Source organism: Homalodisca vitripennis, chromosome 8 (genome assembly GCF_021130785.1).
Source record: "Homalodisca vitripennis isolate AUS2020 chromosome 8, UT_GWSS_2.1, whole genome shotgun sequence".
Taxonomy (NCBI): domain Eukaryota; kingdom Metazoa; phylum Arthropoda; class Insecta; order Hemiptera; family Cicadellidae; genus Homalodisca; species Homalodisca vitripennis.
Genome location: NC_060214.1, coordinates 66,422,823 through 66,445,536, shown reverse-complemented (window position 1 = coordinate 66,445,536; position 22,714 = coordinate 66,422,823). Strand labels below are relative to the sequence as shown.

Here is a 22,714-nt window from a genome sequence, read left to right as displayed (position 1 = left end):
CGCTCTGTTCCGTACAGTACTGCCGTGTGTGTGCGTCACATTTCAATATGACTGAACATGTTGAGCAGCGCATTTGCATTAAATGTTGCCAAAAACTTGGCCATTCAGCATCAGAGACGATTACTATGATATGAAAAGTTTATGGTGACGTGTCTATGGACGATACACAAATAAAAGAGTGGTTTAGGTGGTTTAAAAATGGCCGCATATCAGTGGAGACTGATGACCGATCTGGCAGGCCTTCAACAGCCAGAAACGCTGAAAATGTTGAACGTGTTCGTGCAGCAATTAATGAAAACCGTCGATTGACTACTCGAGAGCTGGAAAAAGATTTAGGAATACCAAAATCGTCAGTTTGTAACATTTTACACAAAGATTTAAAAATGAACTGTGTTTCGGCAAAATTTGTTCCTCGGCTGCTGACAGAAGACCAAAAGAACTGTCACCTTGAAATCGCACAGGACAATCTGGATTTGATAAAAAGTGACCCAGAGCTATTTAAAAAAGTTATTACTGGTGATGAGTCATGGGTTTATGGCTACGACCCAGAAACAAAGGCTCAATCTTCACAGTGGAAAACTCGCAAAGAGCAATGACCGAAAAAAGCAAGACAAAGTCGAAGCAATGTCAAGACAATGCTGACAGTTTCTTTTTACCAGGATGGCGTTGTCCATCACGAATATGCTCCAAGAGGCCAGACAGTGAATAAGGAGTTTTATCTTGAGGTCCTAAGGCAGCTACGAGATGCAGTGCGAAGGAAACGACCTGAACTGTGGACAAGCCGTGACTGGATCCTGCACCACAACAACGCGCCAGCTCATTCCTCAAATCTTATTCAGCGTTTTTTGGTCAAACACGACATCAACCAACTATGACAGCCTCCCTACAGTCCTGACATAGCTCCTTGTGACTTCTGGCTATTTCCGAGATTAAAAATTCCTTTGAAATGAAAAAGATTTGACGATGTTGAACAAATAAAACAAAATGCGACGAAGGATATGTTAGCCATTTTGCAAAATGAATTTAAGGAGTGTTTCCGGAAGTGGGAGGAGCGTTGGAATAAGGTAGTGGCTTGTGGAGGGGAGTACTTTGAAGGGGACCAGATTGCCATTGCCGCCGAGTAACGTCAGTTCATGCCAGACGTCAAGGTCGGATACTTTTAGGACACACCTTGTATATAAAGTTTAAACTTTACTGAGCATTGAACATGCTGTGTTTAAAACAAGTTAGCTATAAAAGTATTGAAATATGCAGATTAATGAAGCTTATTTTGTAATCATTATGTGGAGGTATATTTGTTAAAATTTCAACAGCCCTCTTTTGAAGGATAAATACATCTTTAGCATGTCTAGAGTACGAGTACTTCATACTATAAAACCATAATTCATACATGATATTTATATTTGTAGACTACACTAAGTATGTTGATTCCATTAATTTTGTATCTAATACACATAGTACAAGATAGAGATGATAAAACTAACTGACAGAAACTTTAAACAGTAATTTTTTGTGCCACAACAAATCATACAGTAATGATTAGCACTTATCTGCATGCCAACCAGAAATAATCTCTCATTCATCTCTGTCAGTAAATTATTAGGGTTAAAATATAAATTAGAATTTTGTATTAAACACTAAATACAGGTGTGATTTGTTACCTTTGTGAGTCGAAAAAGCATGTAAGCATTTCTGGCACTTGCTAAATCCAGCATTTTAAAGCGTTCAATGAGTTGATGGAAGATAACTGAATACACAAGAAGGTTTTCAGCGATGAAAGGTAACCAACGAGAGTCAACTGGCATTGGATCTCCACGTGGTCTATTGTATCTGGAAAACAACAGCCAATATCATAACAGACAATTTGTTATAGGCTACTTCTGCTGTAAAAAACTCTATTAACCCTCCATCGGGCGCTAAACGGAGTTTTCCTCCGTGTATGTTTTATTATTAAAAATAGTACTACTTTTCTGATGTCGGCAGTCGTTTCCCGCAGTGTACTTCACGAGCATCTTTCGGGGAAACGAAACAATAGCCTCCCGCTTTTATTTATCAAAATGTGTCAGTATGAGGTCTACTTCCGTGCGTGACTGGACGATTCCTCCGTGAGCGCCCGATGGTGTGTTTGTAGTGCTTGGACGAAATCACCGTGAGCGCCTTATTGTGTTTAGTTTTTATGTTGTAATAATCCGTGTGCGCCTAAATGTGTGACCTGTGATGGTTTCTTTTTAAATTTTACTATATATTTTATTTGAATTTTGTGAAATGGAGAATGAAGACGAGAGACTTGTTAGTACAGTACCAGTGTGCTAGGGAACATTTCAGTAATGATTATGGAGTGAACATTGTCGCTATAACAACCAGAAGGAAAATGTTTTGAAATTTTGTGCAGTGTGTAACAAAATTTTTAGTAAAGAATAAATTTTTATTTCAGAGCAATAATTGACATTACAATTGTATAATATCTCAAGAATTGAAGTAAGTTGTTTTTGTAAGAAGTTAAAAACTAAGTTAATTTCCATACATATTTACAGAAGGTTAAACATTTTTACAATTAATTGCATTATTCCTTAAAATTAATCATGTTGTTATTATACAATAACATTTTTTAAGATTTTGAATTTCTTATTTGGAAAATTCATTACATAAGAGTGTAATTTTTTATTAAATTTCTAAAAATCAATATATTACATTGTAATTAAATCAGTATGAATATTTAAACAAATAAAAACAGTTTAAACGACTATGATATCCATTATTCGCCAACCTGGAGGAAACCTCCGTGAGCGCCTGATGGTGTTTCTAATTTTAAGCGCCCGATGGAGGGTTAAGATACATTTTCATTTAAATGTGAAACAGGCTTTTTTAAATATTTAAACATTATTATGTCATAACTCAATTCTATTACTAGATCATAATGTAGATAGATCCACTACCATTATAGTCCACAAACAAAGAGCCAATTTACATTGTATAAGCATACAATCTGGTTTTGATTGAAATCGAAAGATACATTTTTCCCAAGAAAGTAAACGATTGTCAGCTGGACTAGGATTGGTGGAGGTGAAATGGAAGTATCAAATTGGGTTAAAAATATAAAATTATAATTTTTTCAGATTACATTTTCCCTAGCTTGATATGCTTAAAACCAACCATAAGATACATAAATAATTGTTATATCACTGTTAGACAAAAAGAGCCAAACTTATATAAATTTCAGTGACAGTACAGAATACATGAAAAAATTAACATAACTGAAGAAATAGTGAAAAGAGAGAACAGTGGTATAACAGTTATTCTACTTGTAACTTAACTTATTATTTTCTTACAAGGGGTGGATGGATTCAATTCTTGATCCTGAACAGCATCTGGAGTTCTGGCGATCACTGTATTTATTTTTACTACTTTAGTTTAGATGATTGTCTTAGATAAGAGATGAAGATTTGTTTTTAGCAATTCTTATAGACCAAAACAATAATAAAAAAAAACAATCATCTGAGAATACCAAATATTCAGCCCCATAATTGAGTTAGATGATAGGTTATTAGTCTCAAAATCATATCTTTCCCTAAACTGTTTGAGAAAAATAATTAAATTCTCTGTAAACAGGAAATTACTCTGTTACTAATAATTTTGGCATTAAATTAAATTAAATGCAGATGCATGATAGGTGTGTCTTTGGGACTTAAGCCGAGGCTTTTGTACTGGCTTTATGTTTCCGTAGTCAGATCTGCACTAATGTATGGGCTGTTGTCTGGAGGCCAAAAACGGAATCCAAGATGGCGGGAGCTTGTCTGGTTTTTCCTAGTGCGCTGGGTGCCAGCTCTAGATTGTTGCCTCAACCTTGCCCCTTCTAGACATTGTTATTCAGGCTATGACCAGGAGGAGTGTCTACTGTCTTCAGCAAGTGGGACTCTGATCGGGCTGCAGCGGTGGGCACTGTAGAATTAGCATCCTGATTCAGGGGATGCTCTGCACATGGTCTCTGATCAGATGGCACAAAACTTTTCCTTTAAAAAACCCTTTAGGATTGTGATACCTCCTAGGAGCGATTGGTCGGAGGGAAGGAAACCTCTCTCCACCAGCGGAGCTTGAATGGTTTACAGACAGCTCTAAAACATTAAGCAGCACAGGCACTGGAATTGTGGGGGTAAGACCATGCAGGGAGCTGGTGGTCCCTATGGGTCCTTATCCTACAGTTTTTCAGGCGGAGGTCGCAGCCATTATGGAATGTGCTCGTGAATAGTGATGGGAATAACTGAATGAAAATAAATGGTTAGTTCGGTTATTTTAATTTAACCGATTAGTCAGTTATTTTTGCTGCAACCAGTTAAATTAGTCTTAAGACTAATTATCCTACCGACTAATTTTTCAATAAGTTAACTGATTGAACAGACTTAATCTATACTTAAACTAGTCGTTAATCCTGATCGGTTATTTTTCTACAGACTAATTTTCAATAAGTTAATTATTGATTGTGCAGACTTAGTCTGAAGTAGTAGGGTAAGTGCGCCTATGTCGCACCCCTTAAGCACTTTCATGTATATTTCAGGAAAAAATTTTTTTTTTATATTTTGTTTTTTTCAATGTTATCATTAAGGGATATACAAAGAAGATTTCATGGCTATTTTTAGAATAAGTATCCATTTTAAAAAATTGCGAGCTAAATTAAACAAAAAAAGTTTTTCCTAAATTGCACCTTATGTGCCTAAAATGCACCTCCATTATGCCTAAATTGCACCGTGTTTAAAATCAAGTTTTGGAAGAATAAAACCACGAAAAATCATAAAAAAAAACAATTTATTATGAATCATAGACATGAAAAGAAAACTCTACTGTGTTATACAATGAAATCAACATAATGTTTTAACTCAAATAACTGGATTTCATTTTGCGTTTAGTTACTATACCATATCTTTACATACATTGCAATTAAACATCTTTTGGGATGGTTTCACCCCCACACAAATGACATGAAACCAATCACTACAATTAAGACATTGAATCATATCTTCCTCTCTCTCCTCTTCGCACATTTTGCAAAACCACGATGACTCATTAAAGTTAGACCTATCATTATTTAATTTCACCGTTTTCGTGCAACGAGATTGATCCTCTGCGGAGTCAAATTTAATTTTTCTTTTTGCTGAAACACTTTTTTCCTTAGCGTCATTCTTTGCTAAGGACTTCCCTTCGAGTTTCTTTCTCATTCTTATATTCTTTTCTTTATTCTCTTTTCTTTTCAATAAAAGCTCAGCTTTATAGGGTGAACTTGTAAGAACCTCAACAATTTGTGTTGAAGTTGATTTTCTTTTTTTCTTTAGCAAAACACTAGTATCTGGTAAAGGGGAAATGTCTTTAATAGATGTAGTTTTCTTAGCTTTAGAGGTTCCAACGGAAGCAGTAGAACTGGGGGTTTCTGGCATAAAAGGCCGGTCAGAGCCGTTCTTCATAATTTGGCTGGTTGAAGGTCTGACGTCATCATATGGCTGATCTCTTGTGACAGCGTCGTTCCTGATGACAACAGGCATATTAGTATGAACGGCAAAATCGTGATCTTCAAAAAGGTCTTTGTTTATAGGCCAAATCCCAGTGGCTCTGAAGCCATTTATAGCCGTAGCTACGATGGCTGATTTTGGATAGCTTTCGTTCAGTAGATGGCTTATATGGCTTACAGTAATTTTTGTCAAATGAGTTCTAAAGTAAACCTCACATGCCTTGTGGAAATTGGTTTTCAAGGGTCCAAAGAAACTGACATCGAGCGGCTGTAGCCTGTGACTTGTGTGTGATGGTAGGGATAACAAGATGACCCCATGATCTCTGGCATATTCTATAACCTCCAGATTTTTTGTATGTGACGTATGGCCATCTAGTATAATGAGACATTTTTTATCTTTACTAGGTTTGATAAAAGACACAAAGGTTTTTAACCAGTTCAAAAATACCTCAGCATTGCTCCAACCACTCTCAGTCATGTCAAACGTGGTCCCAGGAGGAGCTCCTATTTTCCATTCCGGTTTGAATCTCAAACCTTTGAAAACAAGCATTGGTGGTACAAAAACACCAGCTGCACTCATACAAAATATCCCAGTGGTCAGGGTACCCCTTTCTGCACTAGTCATTGACCCTACTTGATGTTTGCCTTTTTGAGCCAAAACCTTACGTGGCCTCTGGACGGTTGAAAGGGCAGTCTCGTCGACATTGAAAATGTCACAGGCCTGCAGCTTGTTTTCATCAACTATTTTTGTCAGGGTATCGTAGAAAATATCCGTTCTCTCCTTTATAAACCCACTGGCCCTAGCCATTGATGTTGCCTCCGGTTTTCGTAAAGACAACTGTGGATGCCTTGAAATAAAAGAATAATACCATTTATCCCCTGCCATTTTGGTTTCCATATTGAATCTATGCGGTAGACCATTGGCCTCAGCTAGTTGAAACGCCAACTTCTTCAAATCTTCTCGGGTAACTCCAAGAAACATTTTCTCTAAATCTAATACCAATTCATTTTCTAACTCAGCTGGCAAGTCTTGGGGACGACCGAACACCTGTTTAGAATCAGTTGCATAAGTATTTGTTCCGGCGAGGCGACGTTTTAATGTTTTTTTCGGCACCCCGTACACCCGACAAACTGCATTAATGCCCATATCACCGTTCTTGAATGACGCAATCGCCCTTTCCATATCCTCTTCCTTCCATATACCATATTTTCTGCCTTTATTCGCCATCTGAAATGAACAACATCATATTAGCCTAAATTGCACCAGTAAAAAAAAGGTGCAATTTAGGGAAACCGGTGCGGTGCATTTTAGGCAAATCGCCATATTGAAACTAACTACTTCGTGTTTGAGGTTAGGTTGCATATTTTAAATCGAACTACGTTTCATTTAAACGCTAAGATTGCCTACTATATAGTGATATAATAAGAATTTTACTCACCCTTCACAGGATCGTGGCACCATAAAGTCAAAATCACCAAAAATAACTAGCGCACTGTGAAATAAACAAAAGTTTTTTATATGAACGGCAATCAACTCCCTCATTAACCCAAGTGAGTGGGGTGACTGTTTTACTGTTACAGCTTCACCTTGGTCCCTCGTGGAGCGCTGTATGTCTGTTCATTTTGCCACAACATCAGTGGTGCATTTTAGGCACAGGTGCAATTTAAGCGCACTTCCCCTACTTTATTCTTATTGGTTATTTTAAATTAGTCCTAAGACTACATTTTCTACAAACTAATTTTCATTAAGTTAACTGATTGTGCAAACTTAGTCTGTATTTGAATTAGTCGTTTATTTTAATCAGTTATTTTAGTTACGCCAGTCTCGTACTTTAGCAATTACCTTTCTGTTAACTTTGGTGATTCATAATTAAAATGAATTATAATATTATCATTAAAATGGTAATTATATTGTAGTCTATTAGATATTATATAATAATATTACATTTCAAAATTATATACCTAAAATGAATAAACAGAATTAATAATAATAATATGATTATAGAAATTTTTAGCCGGTTCGGGGTTGATTTGAAATTCTTCACCAATATATTGCCCGCGCTGCGTTCTTGTCTCAATAGGTATGGTTCTTTACCCCAAACCATCCCTCTGACTCTCCATATCTATCAATTAATCAACAGGCGCAGGCGGATGGACACGGTACCGAATTTGTGATTGTGGCGTTTAAGTTTAGTGTTCATTACGTAATTGACGGTGACGTGGGTGATCAAGTGGTTAATAAAATAGTATTTTTAAACGCGAATGAAAAATTTTAAACATTTATTTTTAAATGCTTGTAACCATTTTGTTTACGATAGTTTAATTTAATTTATTTGTGTGTTTTATAAGTTTTAATTAGTCTTTGTTACTTGGTAAATACAGTGCATTAGTTTTTCTTTTTCTCGTTAATTGTTTTGTTCTTTTAAGGTTCCATTGAAAATATAATAAGACGTAAAACATAGTGCACTCACTGTGTTTGCAACATACCAATATTATTTAAATTTTTAATTTTTGTGTGTTTATTTTCTAATCCAGCCATTGTTTGTTCTTGAAGTACAACGCAATTTTAATTGAATGATAAATTAACCTCCTTTATTATGTTTTGTACAAAAAAGGGTTTTATGTGTGACTTACCCATTTTATTAATATTATATTATAACTTTTATGTTATATTAAGATTTTCTTTATAGCTTACTAATTTTGTTTTCTTCTAATGTAGTCTTATTTGTGATTTGATTTGAAAAAATGAATTACATGAAATAAATGTCAACAATAACTGATGCCCAGTTTTAATTTTGATTTATTTAGGCTCTATTGCAAACATTACCTTCTTAACTCGAAATCAAAGATCTTACATGTCAAACATCAAATGCACAACTTTCTTACAAGATTATGAAGGTGTTTCGTCAATGATAAGATTTCATTTAAATATGACACTGGAAGCTTTATTATATTAAAAATAAGTTAAACAGAACGGTAGTCTATTTATTTAAGTATAATGGTAATGTGTAAATAAACTATTAATATTACTAAGTAAATTGGGTGTGGCAATTCAACTAATTCATCTGATTAATGTGAAGTCTACATAATTAAGTGAACCAGCCAATCTGGATTGAATTGAAAAAGTAATTGGTTATTCATTTGACTAAAATAACCGATTAACTACAGAAATAACTGATTGGTTAGTCGGTTATAAAAATCGTTCAGTTATCCCATCACTAGTTGTAGAACAGAAGCAGCGTCTGACCGACCGTCATGCAATGCGCAACCACTACAGCTCTACCAGAGTCAGTGTTGCCATCATCAACACTCAATATTATTAAGGGCAATAAAATTGTGTTCAAAACATAATTCAATGCTTTAAGTTTAAGTGTGTATTTAATATCATTCAAATTTTTTTATAATTTACGTAGACTATATTTTGGATATCATTTTATCACGCCTTTCATTATTTTATAACTTTTATAATTTTTTCTTTAACCCAAAAGTTTGCACCCTCTAAAATTAGGCGCCCTGGGCAGATGCTCACTGTGCCCATTTATAGCCCGGGGGATGTCTATGAGACAATTCATTACTTATCGTTGTAGTCTGTTTCACAATTTTTCAATAACAGAAAAACTACACATAACGTATCTATGATGAGAAAGATCGGTTCAATGTAAACGTTGTGTTTAGCTTTATTTTCTGGAAAACAACAGAGCTCTTTTGTGGTCTGTGTGTCTATGATGTTGAAACAATGTAAAAAGTTCGATTTGAATGTCAGTCGCCGACTTTGTCTGGATCATTAGACGGACGTCAACTCAGATTTGGAAAAGTCAAAACAGTGTAAGATTTCAATGAGCGTAAGATGAAATGGAGCTAAACTCAATATTCACAATGGAAAACCTATCCTTCATCACCATATATTGATTAGTTCTCAATTTTTCATCTTTAACCTTACGCCTCAGGTTTTTTATACCTGGCAAGAGGATGGATTATTATCCTTGAGATGCATTATTTTATTTCTGTAACACTTAACGTTCGAAAACGTCCATTTCAAATCGCCCATCTTCAATAAATTACTTCAACTAATTAAAACTGCTTTTTACCACATTATCCACCCATACATAAATCAAAAACCTAATTTTCAAACTGGTTCCTTGTGGACAATACTTCTTGGGTTTCAGACTATCGAAAATGAACTTAGGTGTTCTAGAACACAGATTGAGTTTCAATATTTTGATTTCTGAATTATTTTATGAAAAATTCATTATCCAGTGATATGTCGTACTTTCATTATCAGTACAGTTCATCTCTTATTCTCACTCCCATATCAATTTGTGTTTTGTTTCATTACTTGAACAAGGCCAAGAAGCGTGGCTCATGTGCCTTGATAGAAAAGTGCACAGGTGTCCCAAAAATATAACCTGGAGGAGCCATTTATGACCAATAAGTCCATAGAAATGCTGAGCAAAAATGCTGCTCTGATGTTAAAAAACCGTCAAGAAAGAGTTTTTCTCCAATTTTGTAGAGAAACAGTAGTCAAGCTTTGACATACATTAGGCGGACTGAACACATCGATAATTTTGGGTGTGAACCAAGATTTGACGTGTAGGACCACCACAACCAAGGCGAAACTTTCAAAATCGTCCTCAATGTGACAGGTACTGGGCATTTTTGGGTTATTTTGACATTCAATATAAAATTCACATAGAGTGCCTAGGCGACAATTATCATGGTAGAAAACAGCTTATATCACCTAATACAGTCGACTCTCGATAATTCGAAATTGGCGGGACATGCAAAAAAATTCGAATTAGTGAGGGTTTTGAATTACCGAGAGTTTCGATTTATTGAGAGGAAAAGAAAATTATTCGAATTACCAAGAGTTCTTTTATTAAATACATAATGTCATATGGCAAACTAACAAAACTTAAAGAACATTAATTTCTAATGATTAATTGAAAAAATCTGTTATCTTTGATTGCTTTTTCTTGTTGATTCGTGCCTCATCGACGACCTTGTTTAACACAAATAGTGCGTCGAACAATTCCGGCCCAACTTCTGTCTGCAAAGAAAAGAAAGAAAACAACTGTCACAGCGTATTTCGTAACAAATGCCGAAAATTACGTAATTTGTTGGTTGTATTATAACTTATGACATACAGTATTTACATTGAAGTTTTAAACTAAACAAACAGCTGATTTTACAGCCCTAAGACCCTAAGGTTAAAAAAAGTCTACGCTACTTTCGGACATCAAATTCAGTAAAAAAATGATGGATAAATTGCAGTGTGGAGAATATGGCATTTTAAAATCAGTTTAACAAATTGATAGGCTAACTACAGTAGTTTATTGCGATGCTTTTACCTGGAGAGAAAAATGGCGCAGCTTTTCTAAGGATGTGCTGGCTTCCTTCAGTGTGACAGGCGGGAACTCCTGGTCTTCCTCATCGTTATCAACATCAGGTTGTTCTTCATCTTTAGCGGCCAAGATGTCAGCATCAGTAAGGGTTCCCCATACTGCAACTTCGTCATCAACTTGCACAAAATCTTCAAATGGAACATCTCCTATTACAGGGTGAGATTCCCAAGGTGTTGGCTGCACAACTTGAAGTTCTTCATCGGGTGTGTTAACACAGAATCCAGACTTACGAAAACAGTTAAATATTGTCGTTTGACACACACTTTTCCACGCTTTTTCAACAATCAACATGGCTGTGAGAATAGAGATGTTTGGAGTTTCATTACTGTCAATTCCATCCAGTACAATCTTGACTATTTCATGTCTGTAAAATGCTTTGAAGTTTTGAATTATGCCTTGGTCTAGAGGCTGCAACTTGGATGTTGTATTTGGTGGAAAAAATTAAGTTTCACATTCAAGAGATTTGGAGGGTTGTTATGAACTGAAAAGTTATCAAGGAATAAGAGGATTTCACGATTTTGTTTTTTCATGTCGCTGTTCAATGAATTTAACCACTCGTTAAACAACTCCGTTGTCATCCATGCCTTTTTGTTCGAGCGGTAGGTTACGGGAAATGACTGGATACCTTTAAAACACCTAGGTTTTGCTGCTTTCCCGATGAGGAGGGGCTTCAATTTTTCGGAACCATCCATGTTAACAGTCAACAGAAGAGTTAACCTTTCCTTACTATGTTTCCCTCCGTGGCATTTCTCGTCTTTAAATGTAAATGTCTTGCATTTAAAGAATAAGCCGGTCTTGTCGGTGTTAAAAATGTTGTGTGGTTCATAACTTTCTGTTAAGCTGGACAACTCTGCACGCCAATCGGAACACACACTGTCGCTAACGCTAGCGCTTTCCCCACAAACCTTTTTAAAAAATATACCATTACGTTTGTTGAAATTAGTCAACCAGCCTTCACTTGCTGCAAAGCTGGGGATGCCAAGCTCTTTAGCATATGCCTTTGCCTTTTCTTTTAAAAGCGAACCTCCAACAGGAACATTTTTATCTCTACACTGTCTAAGCCATGTGACTAAACACTCTTCTAATCTAGGATATTCACCTTTTGTCGTTCTTTTTCTTCCTGCTACGGAACTCACTTCAACTATTTTTTGTTTATTTTTTAGAATGGTAGACAAGGTACTCGCAGGGATTTGAAATGTTTTTGCAACTTCCGACTTCGCTTTACCACTTTCTACCGCCGCGATCACTTCTTTCTTTTCCGAAAGAGAAAGACATTTATATTTTTGCTTAGTAGCCATCACGACAAACACTTCTTACACACACAACAAACACGACTTCCACACAACACGGCGCAAACATAACCAACACTGCAAAGAGTATGCTCTGGGACACAGGATGCAAAGTTTCTTGTTATGACAGGAATAAGTTGAAATGCGTGTTTCCCACCGGCCGACTCTCAATTCGAATTGCAAATAGTTCTGTCAAGTGAACTTCGAATTACTGCGTGTTCTGTATAGGCCTAACCTCAATTCGTTTACGTCATTTCGAATTATAGAGAGTTCCGCCGACAAGACCTCGAATTACTGCGTGTTCAAAATTAGTCTGTCCTCTGCGGTAAGTTCGAAATAGCGAGAGTTTTTCAAGGGACCGGCCTTTTCGTTCGAATTACCAAGAGTTTTGAATTATCGACTGTTTGAATTATCGAGAGTCGGCTTTAGCTACAAATGGGCCAAGGGATCAGAGCGCGCGGCCGACGCTCTAATAGCCATCCAAATATACTTGTGTCTTGTCATTTTGCACGAAGCTTCATTTATATATGATGAACACTGAGGTCGATCATGGTGCATGTCACTCCATAGGATTTGGCTGAGCGATACATTGGTCTTATAGGTAACCATGTTGGGAATGAGAAAGTAGCAGAAGAAACAAATATAGTAGTACATTAAACATTTAACATGTAACATTTTTATTCCTAGAGTAAAACGAAAAATAACAGAGTGGAAATTCGATGTTAAAAGTGGAAAACAAGGTTTGATTTCAGCGCACTTATGCGTTGTACCTTCCTTACCTCACCAGAACATTACTATTTAAACACTACCCTATAAATCTAACTCTTTAAACAAAATGTCAATGTATCAAGTGACAGGAAATTATTATTAATCTTAGGAAGGATTTCGTCTGTAGACTAAGTTTTGCATGAAACTTCATTTATACTTAATTAAACTTTTTGTAGTGGCAGTTCACTGTCTCAAGATGTAGATTTTAAGTTCATTAGTATGTATTAAGTTTTTATACCTGGTGAAGAGGGTAGGTTTCAGTCCTCCAAATGCAGTGTTAGGTATACATTTTGTAACATATAAAAAAGGCAAATGTCCAAAATACTATTAACTCTTGGTTATTTGAACCAAAAGGATGGCTCATTTTACAGCTAAACAATTGTGCTTATACAGTATACGCGTCACAATTTTAGAACTCCCATTTTTTGCTAAACTTCAAGACGCTGTATTTTTTTTTAGATCTGAGTATGTCCGAGCAACTGCCCAGCATTGGTAGTCAATTAGCAAGCCCCTGAAGCAAATTTTGTACCGTGGTATTTTTTATAAAAGAACCTGAATATTAAAACTAATGCTCGAAATTTAACGAATTTATTTTCATCTAGGAAATGTGTTCAGATAACTAGTTCCTGATTGAAGGTATTCATTCAACTAAACAAACAATTAATTATGGCACAAAAATATAAAATACAAACAATATTTTTTAAACTGTTGCATATTGACCGATATGTTTATTGTATTTGACATTTAGAATTACTTCGAATGGAACTGCCAGTGGTTGGAAATATATGTTCTAAGTAAAAAATGTAATTTTTATTTACGGAAAAACCATACCAAGCAAGAATATTCTTTTAATAATTCCGCTGTTTTATCTTATGTGCTTGGTAATGGAAACCCCGAAGAAATTCTTGTGTGAATTAAATTGTCATCCATAGATGAAACACAACTGTTACAAATCTCAATTGATCAACTTAGTTCCTGGTGTTTATTTAATAAATTATATCTCAATGTCCAGAAATGTTTTGCTATGTCATACTCTCGGAGAAATGTTTCTATCAATAATTTATATCATATTGGAAGTACTCCGTTAAAGTCAGTCAATACAATAAAGGACTTGGGCATAATCTTTGATTCCACTCTTACTTTTAATGATCACGTATATAGCGTGATAGCTGAATCTTATAAGCTGTTAGGGTTTGTTAAAAGAAATACTAGGTCTTTTCAAGATACAGAAGCCATAATAAGGTTGTACCAAACTTTAATCAGAAGCAAATTGGAATACTGTGCGGTAGTGTGGGATTCAATAACCAAGTCTGATTGTGATAAAATAGAAATTCTCCAGAATAAATTTCTAAGATATTTATATTTCAAAAGATTTTCTCGTTCATGTCCCTTTGATTTTCCTACTTCCGATTTGAGAAACATTTTTGCTGCCCCTAAACTGTCTCTGAGAAGAAAACTTTCATTAGCATCCTTAACACACAAAGTTTTAAATGGTTCTGTCGATAGCAGGTTTTTATTAGAGAACATTCATTTATATGTACCTGGACGAAGTGTAAGAACATTTAATTTGTTTTCCTTACCAAGGTGTAAAACACTGTCACATTTTAACTTTCCTTTATACAAAATATTGAGATTATTAAATTGTTATGCTTCCGATCTAGATGTTTTTAATGATAAGTTAAGTGTATTTTTAATGAAATGTAGCAACCTTTTTGATTTAGATTAGTTATATTGATATTCCTGTTTAGTTTAACTAATTGAGTTTAGAGTTATTCATAGAATTAGTTTAAGTTTAGATAAAAATATGCTTTTGGTTATTTTTTAACGTGACTGTCAGAATATTATTTTCATTATAACTTGTACATTACTATTTATGTCTATATATTGTAACTTAGTTAAGATAGCTGTTTTGGAACATGTTTCTGTAGCTGTCATATAAAATTGTTTGAATAAATAAATAAATATTAACAATTTTCAATAACATTTCTAATTGTATTGTTGCTAGAAATATCTTGAAAACACATTTGCCTGATTTATTTAAACTATTAGTTTAAAAATATATAACACAAATCTAATGTTTCATTCGTTTGAAGCTTTAGCATTAGGCACAATAGTTACAAAATGCAGCTTGGAACATTCTTGAATTGCCCAATGCTTTTCTGTGGCACAACAGAAATAGTATCTTACTTGAAAGTCCTTATTAACACTATTCACTAAATTTTTAAGGAGTAAAATTATACATCGATCTATGTCAGTTTGATGTGTATTTTTATTTTTGAAAATTTACTTTAAACATTCTAAATATTTTAATTTTCCTTTTTGGGACAATAGTCTATAAAACTTTATATTCAAACTTATAAGTCATTCCAATATTAGTGGCAATACAATAATGTGCACTATTTATAGTGTTATATGTTAGATTCTCTCAAACTCGATTAACAATATAAAACAATAGAAATTTAGATTTTATTACATAAATTTAAATAGGTTACAGGAACAAAAATTTTGTGTTCATAGAAAGTCCACCAATTCCATTGCCCTCATACTGTGTTGGTGTGGTGTGGTGTTTGTGTGTTTCAAAGTTGGTGGTTGTGTTTGGGGTGGGGGGCGTCCTGCCCCCCTGTCTACGCCGCCCCGACCATCGCGACGTAGTGTAGCGGTCATCCTCTACCTTGTAAATGCAGCACGGCTCCCAGAATCATTACTGGAACCACTGTACCACATTTCAGTTGTATACTAGGAGGCCAATTGGTTGCAGATGATTCTAAAAAGAATCGTCAAGATGCGAGGAGTTGTGAAGATCGCAGGAAACTTTCCGGACGCTTTTCTTTAAGGAGACGAGCGTTCAAGAAGAGAAGTCTGATGAACCTCGGAGTTTTTTTTGCCCGGTCTTCTTTCAAACAGAAGAAAACGTGGAAATCTCCCTTAGACTCTGTGGGCGCCTGTCCTGTTGAAGTTCAAAAAGATGGATGTGAGAGGGCTCTTCTCTGCTGACTTAAGAATTCAAAGAAGGAGCTCTTTTCGGAACTGTTGAAGTAAAAAACGTTCTGTCTTCTCCGCTGGACTGTGTCTTCTACCACAAAAAGAAACCCTGGTGGTTGACTTTCTTTTCCTCACTGAAGACGAAGCTCAGATGCCTCTAGCGGAGATTTGGATAACTCTTTCTTGGTTGGAAACCTCTTTCAACTGGGTAGCTGAACTCCTCTTTGTGTACCTCCTGAACTTTCTTAAGACCTCTCTGTAGGAATTACCTTTCAATAAGATTGAACCGCGATTTGTTTACAGTATCAGAGCTTTTAACCCTAGAAGTGTGGAACCAGCATATTTTATGTTGGTTGTAATTTATGTGTGTTGTGCGGAACCAGCATATTGTATGTCGGTTCAGTTTTTCTTTAAAAATAATTATTTATCTTTAAACAATCACCATGTTTTTGGTATCATTGAAATTGTGAGATTCCACTCTACAATTTTCATATAAACGTTTTTTTTCTAACATCAATATTACGGTCGTGGTGAAATGTTTTCTGAAGAAGTCATCATTTGAGTTGAATTTCGCGGGTGGCCGGGTCAAAGAAATACGTCATTTTCAAGTTGTAAACCAGCATATTTTATGCTGGTTAGTATAATAACATTCACACAGTTATTTATTGTCAATAAAGAAAATAAAAAAAACAGTGTAAAGTGAAAGAAACGATCTACCGTACAATCTTTCAGCGGTAAATTTAGTTCAGTACGTTTCCGGCAGTGCGAAACAAAAGAGATGAATCACGGCGTCGCATCAAGACCAACCCAACCCATCCCTGTCGGCCATTGTTGACCATTTTATTTCACCACGAGCTTATTTTTTTACCGATTTTCATAATTTAGGTCTCTATTTTTTCAGGTTGAAATACTCTACTGCATAAATGCATATGAAATGACAAAAACATTATAAAACAATGTTATTTTGAAGTATAATATCTATTGTTTATATATTGTCAAAAATTTTACAATGCAAGGTTTTACAATATTTGACGCACAACATTTATTTTTTACTCAATTTCAAAAATTATTGAGTGTATTTCTTTCAAACATTATGTGCTAACATAATATAACAAGTAAAAAAATTAAAAAAATGTTTTCATATTCTTTTTACATTGCAAACCAGATTACTTTTTATGAGTAAATTCTTCAACGTGCGACTGTTGACAAAAAATGTCATAACTCAGTTCCTTCTCAAAGTATTTGAACATATCTTATATTTTATTTTAGCCAAACAAACGTACTTACTAAGGGTATATTCAAAAATTACATGAACATAAAGTATAAGTGAAAATTTGTAGCTTGTTTCTGAATTTTGTTACAAAATATTTTCATTTTTCAAAAGATTTTTTTTTGTAACTTATAATAAAATAACAGTTTATTTTGTTGTTGTTTACTTTTAGTGTTTTCAAATAGCATGTACAATTTACAATAGAAAACTGTTTTTCATATAAATATATAGTCACATTTGGAGGTAATAAAAATGAAAACCCCAAACCCTTGTACATTTTTGTACATGTTCGCTTTTGTAAAAAAAAATGGCAAAATTACAATTTTTGTTTAATAGAAATTTTTAATATATTTTCTAATTTGGCATAAAATTCTCTACATTTTATACATTTAACATTTTGACCTTACTGTAATATTTCAATACCTTACAGAGGTCCAAACTTGAAATTTTCATATAAAACTTTTTGCAATTTCTCATTATTTTCATGAAAATATATACTAAACCAAAGTATATCAAAACATTTATTCCTATTTCAAATAGTACAACTTCTGAGAAGAAAAAACGATATATAACAATATATGTTTTCTTGATATCAAGTATTTTATACGAATTTTTAAAAAACCCCTTGCAACACGTCAAAAATGGACTGACGTTTTATCTTTGGTAACATGGACACACTTCTAGGGTTAAAACACGTGCAAGAAGCTCAAGCCTTTAATTAAAAGACACCTGGTTTCCACGGTAATAGTTAATAATACAGAAGTTTTTCACTTATTTGGTTTCTATGAAAGCAAAGAAATATCATTGTTGTGAATACATTTTATGTTAAATTTATTTGTGATAGGTATGGAACAAAATATTATTGTCATCCGGCCTGAATCGTTGCAAAATTATTAAAATCTGAAAACAGAATAATATTAGTCACCATTGTTTCTATACGAACATCAGGCTTATGCAGTCAAATTGTGTGATTTTTACACAACAGCTCTGCAATAGAGGCCTAACATTGGGTAGGTAATCATAGAAAACCAAATCGATAACTTAGGAATAGAACACTTTTATGTTTGGTATCAGCAAAACATCATGCTCGGATTTACGTCGTCGTATTAGAGAACTGTTTCCTGGAAAATGTCATTGTATCACACAGTAATTTTGTATGTCTGCTTTCGGAATGTGCTTTACCATCTAAAGTCATTTGATTTATTGATAGATATCCTAATTTCCAAACTCAAGGACCAGTTTCATGCGTTCACCAAGAAGTTACTCAGTACATTAAAATGACAGGGTGGTGACTCAAAACCTCTTTTCAAATTCCCGGATTTTTCCCGGTCGAAAATTTCCGATTATCTAGTCTATTTTCAAACCAAATAAATAACTGTAGTACTGTATTTGGTATCGTACTGTATGGCCAAGTGCAACGATTACGTTTTAGCATCACTAGCAGTATTTGCAAGAAATGCCACAAAGCTGCAGTGCTCTAGCATTTCGTGCTAGCGATATGCGAGAAATTCAGTGACGATTTATCGCTATCACCTATTTTAAGCTCCTTAGTTTTTATCTGTGTCTTTCAATGTGTTGACATAACAATGTGTATACCTAATAACTTGCCTTTCTGTGATGTTTAGAAAATACATGTCTCCAATTCGAAAATACAAAGATAACAAAGTACGACGTACGGATAAAATACGAATTAACGATCGTCTATTTACTATCGAGGAGCTAAAGCCCGCGCACAGAACCAGCAGACACGCTAGCGTTGAAAAATAGACACAGAAAAAACGAACTTCAATTATAATATTATTTATAAACTACGTTAATCTGTTGCTATATATTTCTAAATAGTTTTATACACAAATAACTACAAAAACATGTTTCACCAATCGGCAATTTGAGTACTGCCGATCATTTTTCTCCATGAATAGACAGCGCAGACACAGTCAGTTAGATTGCAGTCAAGGACTATGAAACAACAAGACATAAAGATCCTCGTGCACATTGGACTATTTGGTTTGAACAGTTTGAGTCGTCCAAACGATCGTCACGTGTGCGGCCCGGTATATATTTTACCGGAGAACTGACGGGATTTCCAGCCGTCGTCCAACCAATGCCGCTCTGACAACGAAAACTGATCAGCGTGGCTGATTCGATCGGCTGGCCGTCTGCCGTTTTTAGACTGGCAACAATATTAAGTTGCGTTTACAAGGGGACAGTTTAGTTGCGTTTATAAGGGGCAGTTTAGTTGCGTTGGCAAGTAAAGTTACGAGAGAATTTGCACAACTAGTGCAGAATAATGTGAACAATATAAGCAATTTTACTAACGAGAACTGTCGCAAGCATGTGCTACAGTTGTATTGCTGGTTGATCCGGGAGTCAAGATGAAGTCTGTTCACACATGACAGTAAAGTTTATAATTGAAATTTTAATAGACGACACTATTCTCCAGTTCTTGTAACCAACTGTCCGGCACTGGTTGCGGCAGCGCTCGTGAGAGCTCTTGCGTCCGTTTAGACTAGCAATTTTTACAGTCGGATACAAAATTTGCGCCGTTTTTTGCTGGTGTAAACGCAGATTTGAATGTGACCGTGATATCAAAACATAACATCACTTTCTTTGTTTTAACCTATGTAATTTGATGACAATCATAAAGTGTGTGAGGAGCAATCGTTCATAGACCAACAGAGGTCTCGGCCGAGATACGAGCGGTAAGCTGTGAGCGCTGGATCGAGAGGAGACTATCACATTATGGCGCTTGTCCGCTGCCAATTCTAGATTTTAAATATTTCTCCTGCCGCTCAACCTCAGCTCATTCTGTCATTGCTGTGCAACAGGACGCAAACGCCCCATTCTCAATGTTACTTGTTGTAAATAATCCACTACTTTCTTCTCCAGATACCTATCTTATTAAGCTTTGTATAAATCAAACTGACATTCTGGTGTACTCAAAAACCCGGGCTGCACCTCTCATCAAACCGTCAAACATTATATTATTCAAGAAAACGAACTCTGAAAGCTGTTTATAACACTGTACATTTTAGACCTATGCCATCTATCTAACACACGTCTTTCCAAAACACTATTTTCCCTAAAGAATAAGAGTTGGACAACTTCATCCGGAGACCCCACTTCGGCGACTGAATAATACTGAAGTACAAAAAACCCGTTTGTATCGCGGTTACTACCGCTCTGCCACGTTACTGTTTAAAGTGTACCACTCGTTTAGCACTGAAGTCAGAAACGATCGGTCGGCCGATTTTAATTGTCCAATGAATTGTAACGTTTTTTTTGGGGGGGGGGGGCAGAGGATTGCCACGGCACAGGAGTAGAACTAACCAAGATAAACTCACTACACTAGTGGAGTTAACCTTAGATCAACCGGCGTCAGATGTAGCTCACGAACATATGACGATCTTCATTCACAATTTCACGAGCCACGTCGCTTAAAATACGATGTTTCGTGATTAATCAGTTCTTGATTCAAGAAGCAGTCAAATTATGTCTTGATTTTATAAGTTCTTGGAGATAGAAAAATTATTTTTTAAATTTCCCGGCTTGCTCCTAGTTTTTTCCCGGTCCGTTAAATTCACGGTTTTCCCGGTCGGGTGGCCACCCTGCATGAGCAGTGAAATGTCTTTTAGCATCACTAAAACCAATAAGTTTAAGAAGAACATCGTCTTTACGATCTACTCCATTGCTCCAGGGCAAGTTTCCTGTAATACCAAAACTTTGAAATGAAATTTATTGGAAGAAATCTAACACTTTATTATATCCTGACACATTAGTTGGAAATAGATTTCAAATTTACTGTCAACACATGTGGTAAAAATGTGAGCATGCAACCTTAAAATCAAATATTTCTTAATGCAGTAGTCAACTTGATCATTAGAATAAAATCTCCGTAACATATTATGTCTGGTTGCTGCGATATCGGAAACCTGACTAAAATCTGAATTAGCTCATTGGCATTAAATGGGGATCTTACCTCTACATCTCAAATATTTCTTGGGAAGTTTTAAAACCTTATGAGCTTCTATTAGAAATTATGGAATGCACACGGTTTGCTTAGTAATGGCAAGATCGACCAAGATCACTGAGGTTAGTTTCGTCTCTGATGTCGAATCAATGCAAAAAGTTCGATTTGAATGTAAGCCGCCAACTTTGTCTGGATCCTTAGACGGATGTCAACTCAGATTTGGAAAAGTCAAGACTGTAAAAGTGTCAGATTTCAATGGGAGTAAGTTGAAATGGAGCTAAACTCAATATTCATAATGGAAAACCTTCCATCACCATTATCCCATCGGTTCAGTTATCCCATCACTACTTGTGAGAATCTTTGTCTGCGTTATAGGAGTAAGACGATCAATATTGTCACGGATAGTCAGGCAGCAATGATGGCGCTGGACTCTTGTATGTTCCAATCCAAACTTGTCTGGGATTGCTATCAAGACGTTTCTTCTCTTGCCAGAATCAACAATGTGCCTGTTTGTTGGGTTCCTGGTCATAAGGGGATCCTTGGGAATGAAAGAGCTGATGCTCTGGCCAACCAGGGCCCAGTGTCAATTATGACACACCCTCAACCGTTCTGCGGTATTCCAAGATGTGAATCCTTTGGGGCTGTCTCGAAATGGGTTCCCGGTGAACATGAGAGAAGGTGGAGGTTGCATCCAAGCATGAGAATGAGCAGAATGGTACTACAGTCGCCTTCCTCCAGAGTGGCGTCTGACCTTCTCTCACTAAATAGATCAATGTCTTCTCGGGTTATAGGTCTTACTGGACAAGGTCACCTGAGGAAGCATCTTCACAGAGTCGGTATCCTTCAGGAGGATTCCAAGGGTGGTGAAGTTCCTCAGGAGGACTTGATAGGTTGTTGCTGAAATTATAGACCCCGGTAGGCTTCAAGGTGTGCTTCTGGGGTGCGCAAAAGGCCCTTGCGGGCTCGCAAAAGAACCCCTCAAATTAGTTGCTGGATTTGGGCGCCCTAGTCGAATCCTGGATACGTAAATTTACCCAGCTCAGTTAAAAAAGATTAAGAAATGCCAGTAAATACATACCTGGTCTTAAAGTCAATATATCTCCAAGGCTGGATGTAGCTCAGCCAAATCTCCAATATCTGCTTGAAGGAAGAGTCCAGAGGCCAGTGTTGCATCGTCTGCCGAATGAAATGGTAAACCCTTCGTTGACTCGACGGAATAATCACCCTATAAACAAATGTGTTAATAGTGAATTGTTTTAAAGTGAAGAATTTAAAGCACAATTTATAAAATAGTTATTGTAAAGTTGGAAGTGGCCAGCACATGAACTACAGAGCAGAGACTCGCAGATATATTGGAAACATACATACTTTTTCAGCTCATCCATTGCACTGGAATCCTCTACGAGACTATTGGCAAAGTAGTGGAGGTGTTTGACCAAGAGCCGGACAGCATGCAAGTGCTCACTGTTGGGCAACTGGTCTTCTGCCCACAGCAGCTGCGTCTGCAACCACCACAACATTGATATATTCTTCGCA

The 22,714-nt window shown here is 35.8% G+C and overlaps 1 protein-coding gene across 2 annotated transcripts in view; it reads right to left on the bottom strand.

Annotated features, from left to right (window-relative positions):
- LOC124367658 (sphingomyelin phosphodiesterase 4) overlaps nt 1-22,714 on the bottom strand; it is a 40,441-nt gene that overhangs the window by 8,528 nt on the left and 9,199 nt on the right. For both annotated transcript variants that reach the window (XM_046824656.1, XM_046824657.1), the window contains 3 exons: nt 22,547-22,680; nt 22,257-22,403; nt 1,662-1,830 (listed from right to left, as the gene is read on the bottom strand). In XM_046824656.1, coding sequence (XP_046680612.1) covers nt 1,662-1,830; nt 22,257-22,403; nt 22,547-22,680 — 450 coding nt within the window. The remainder of the gene's footprint in view (nt 1-1,661; nt 1,831-22,256; nt 22,404-22,546; nt 22,681-22,714) is intronic.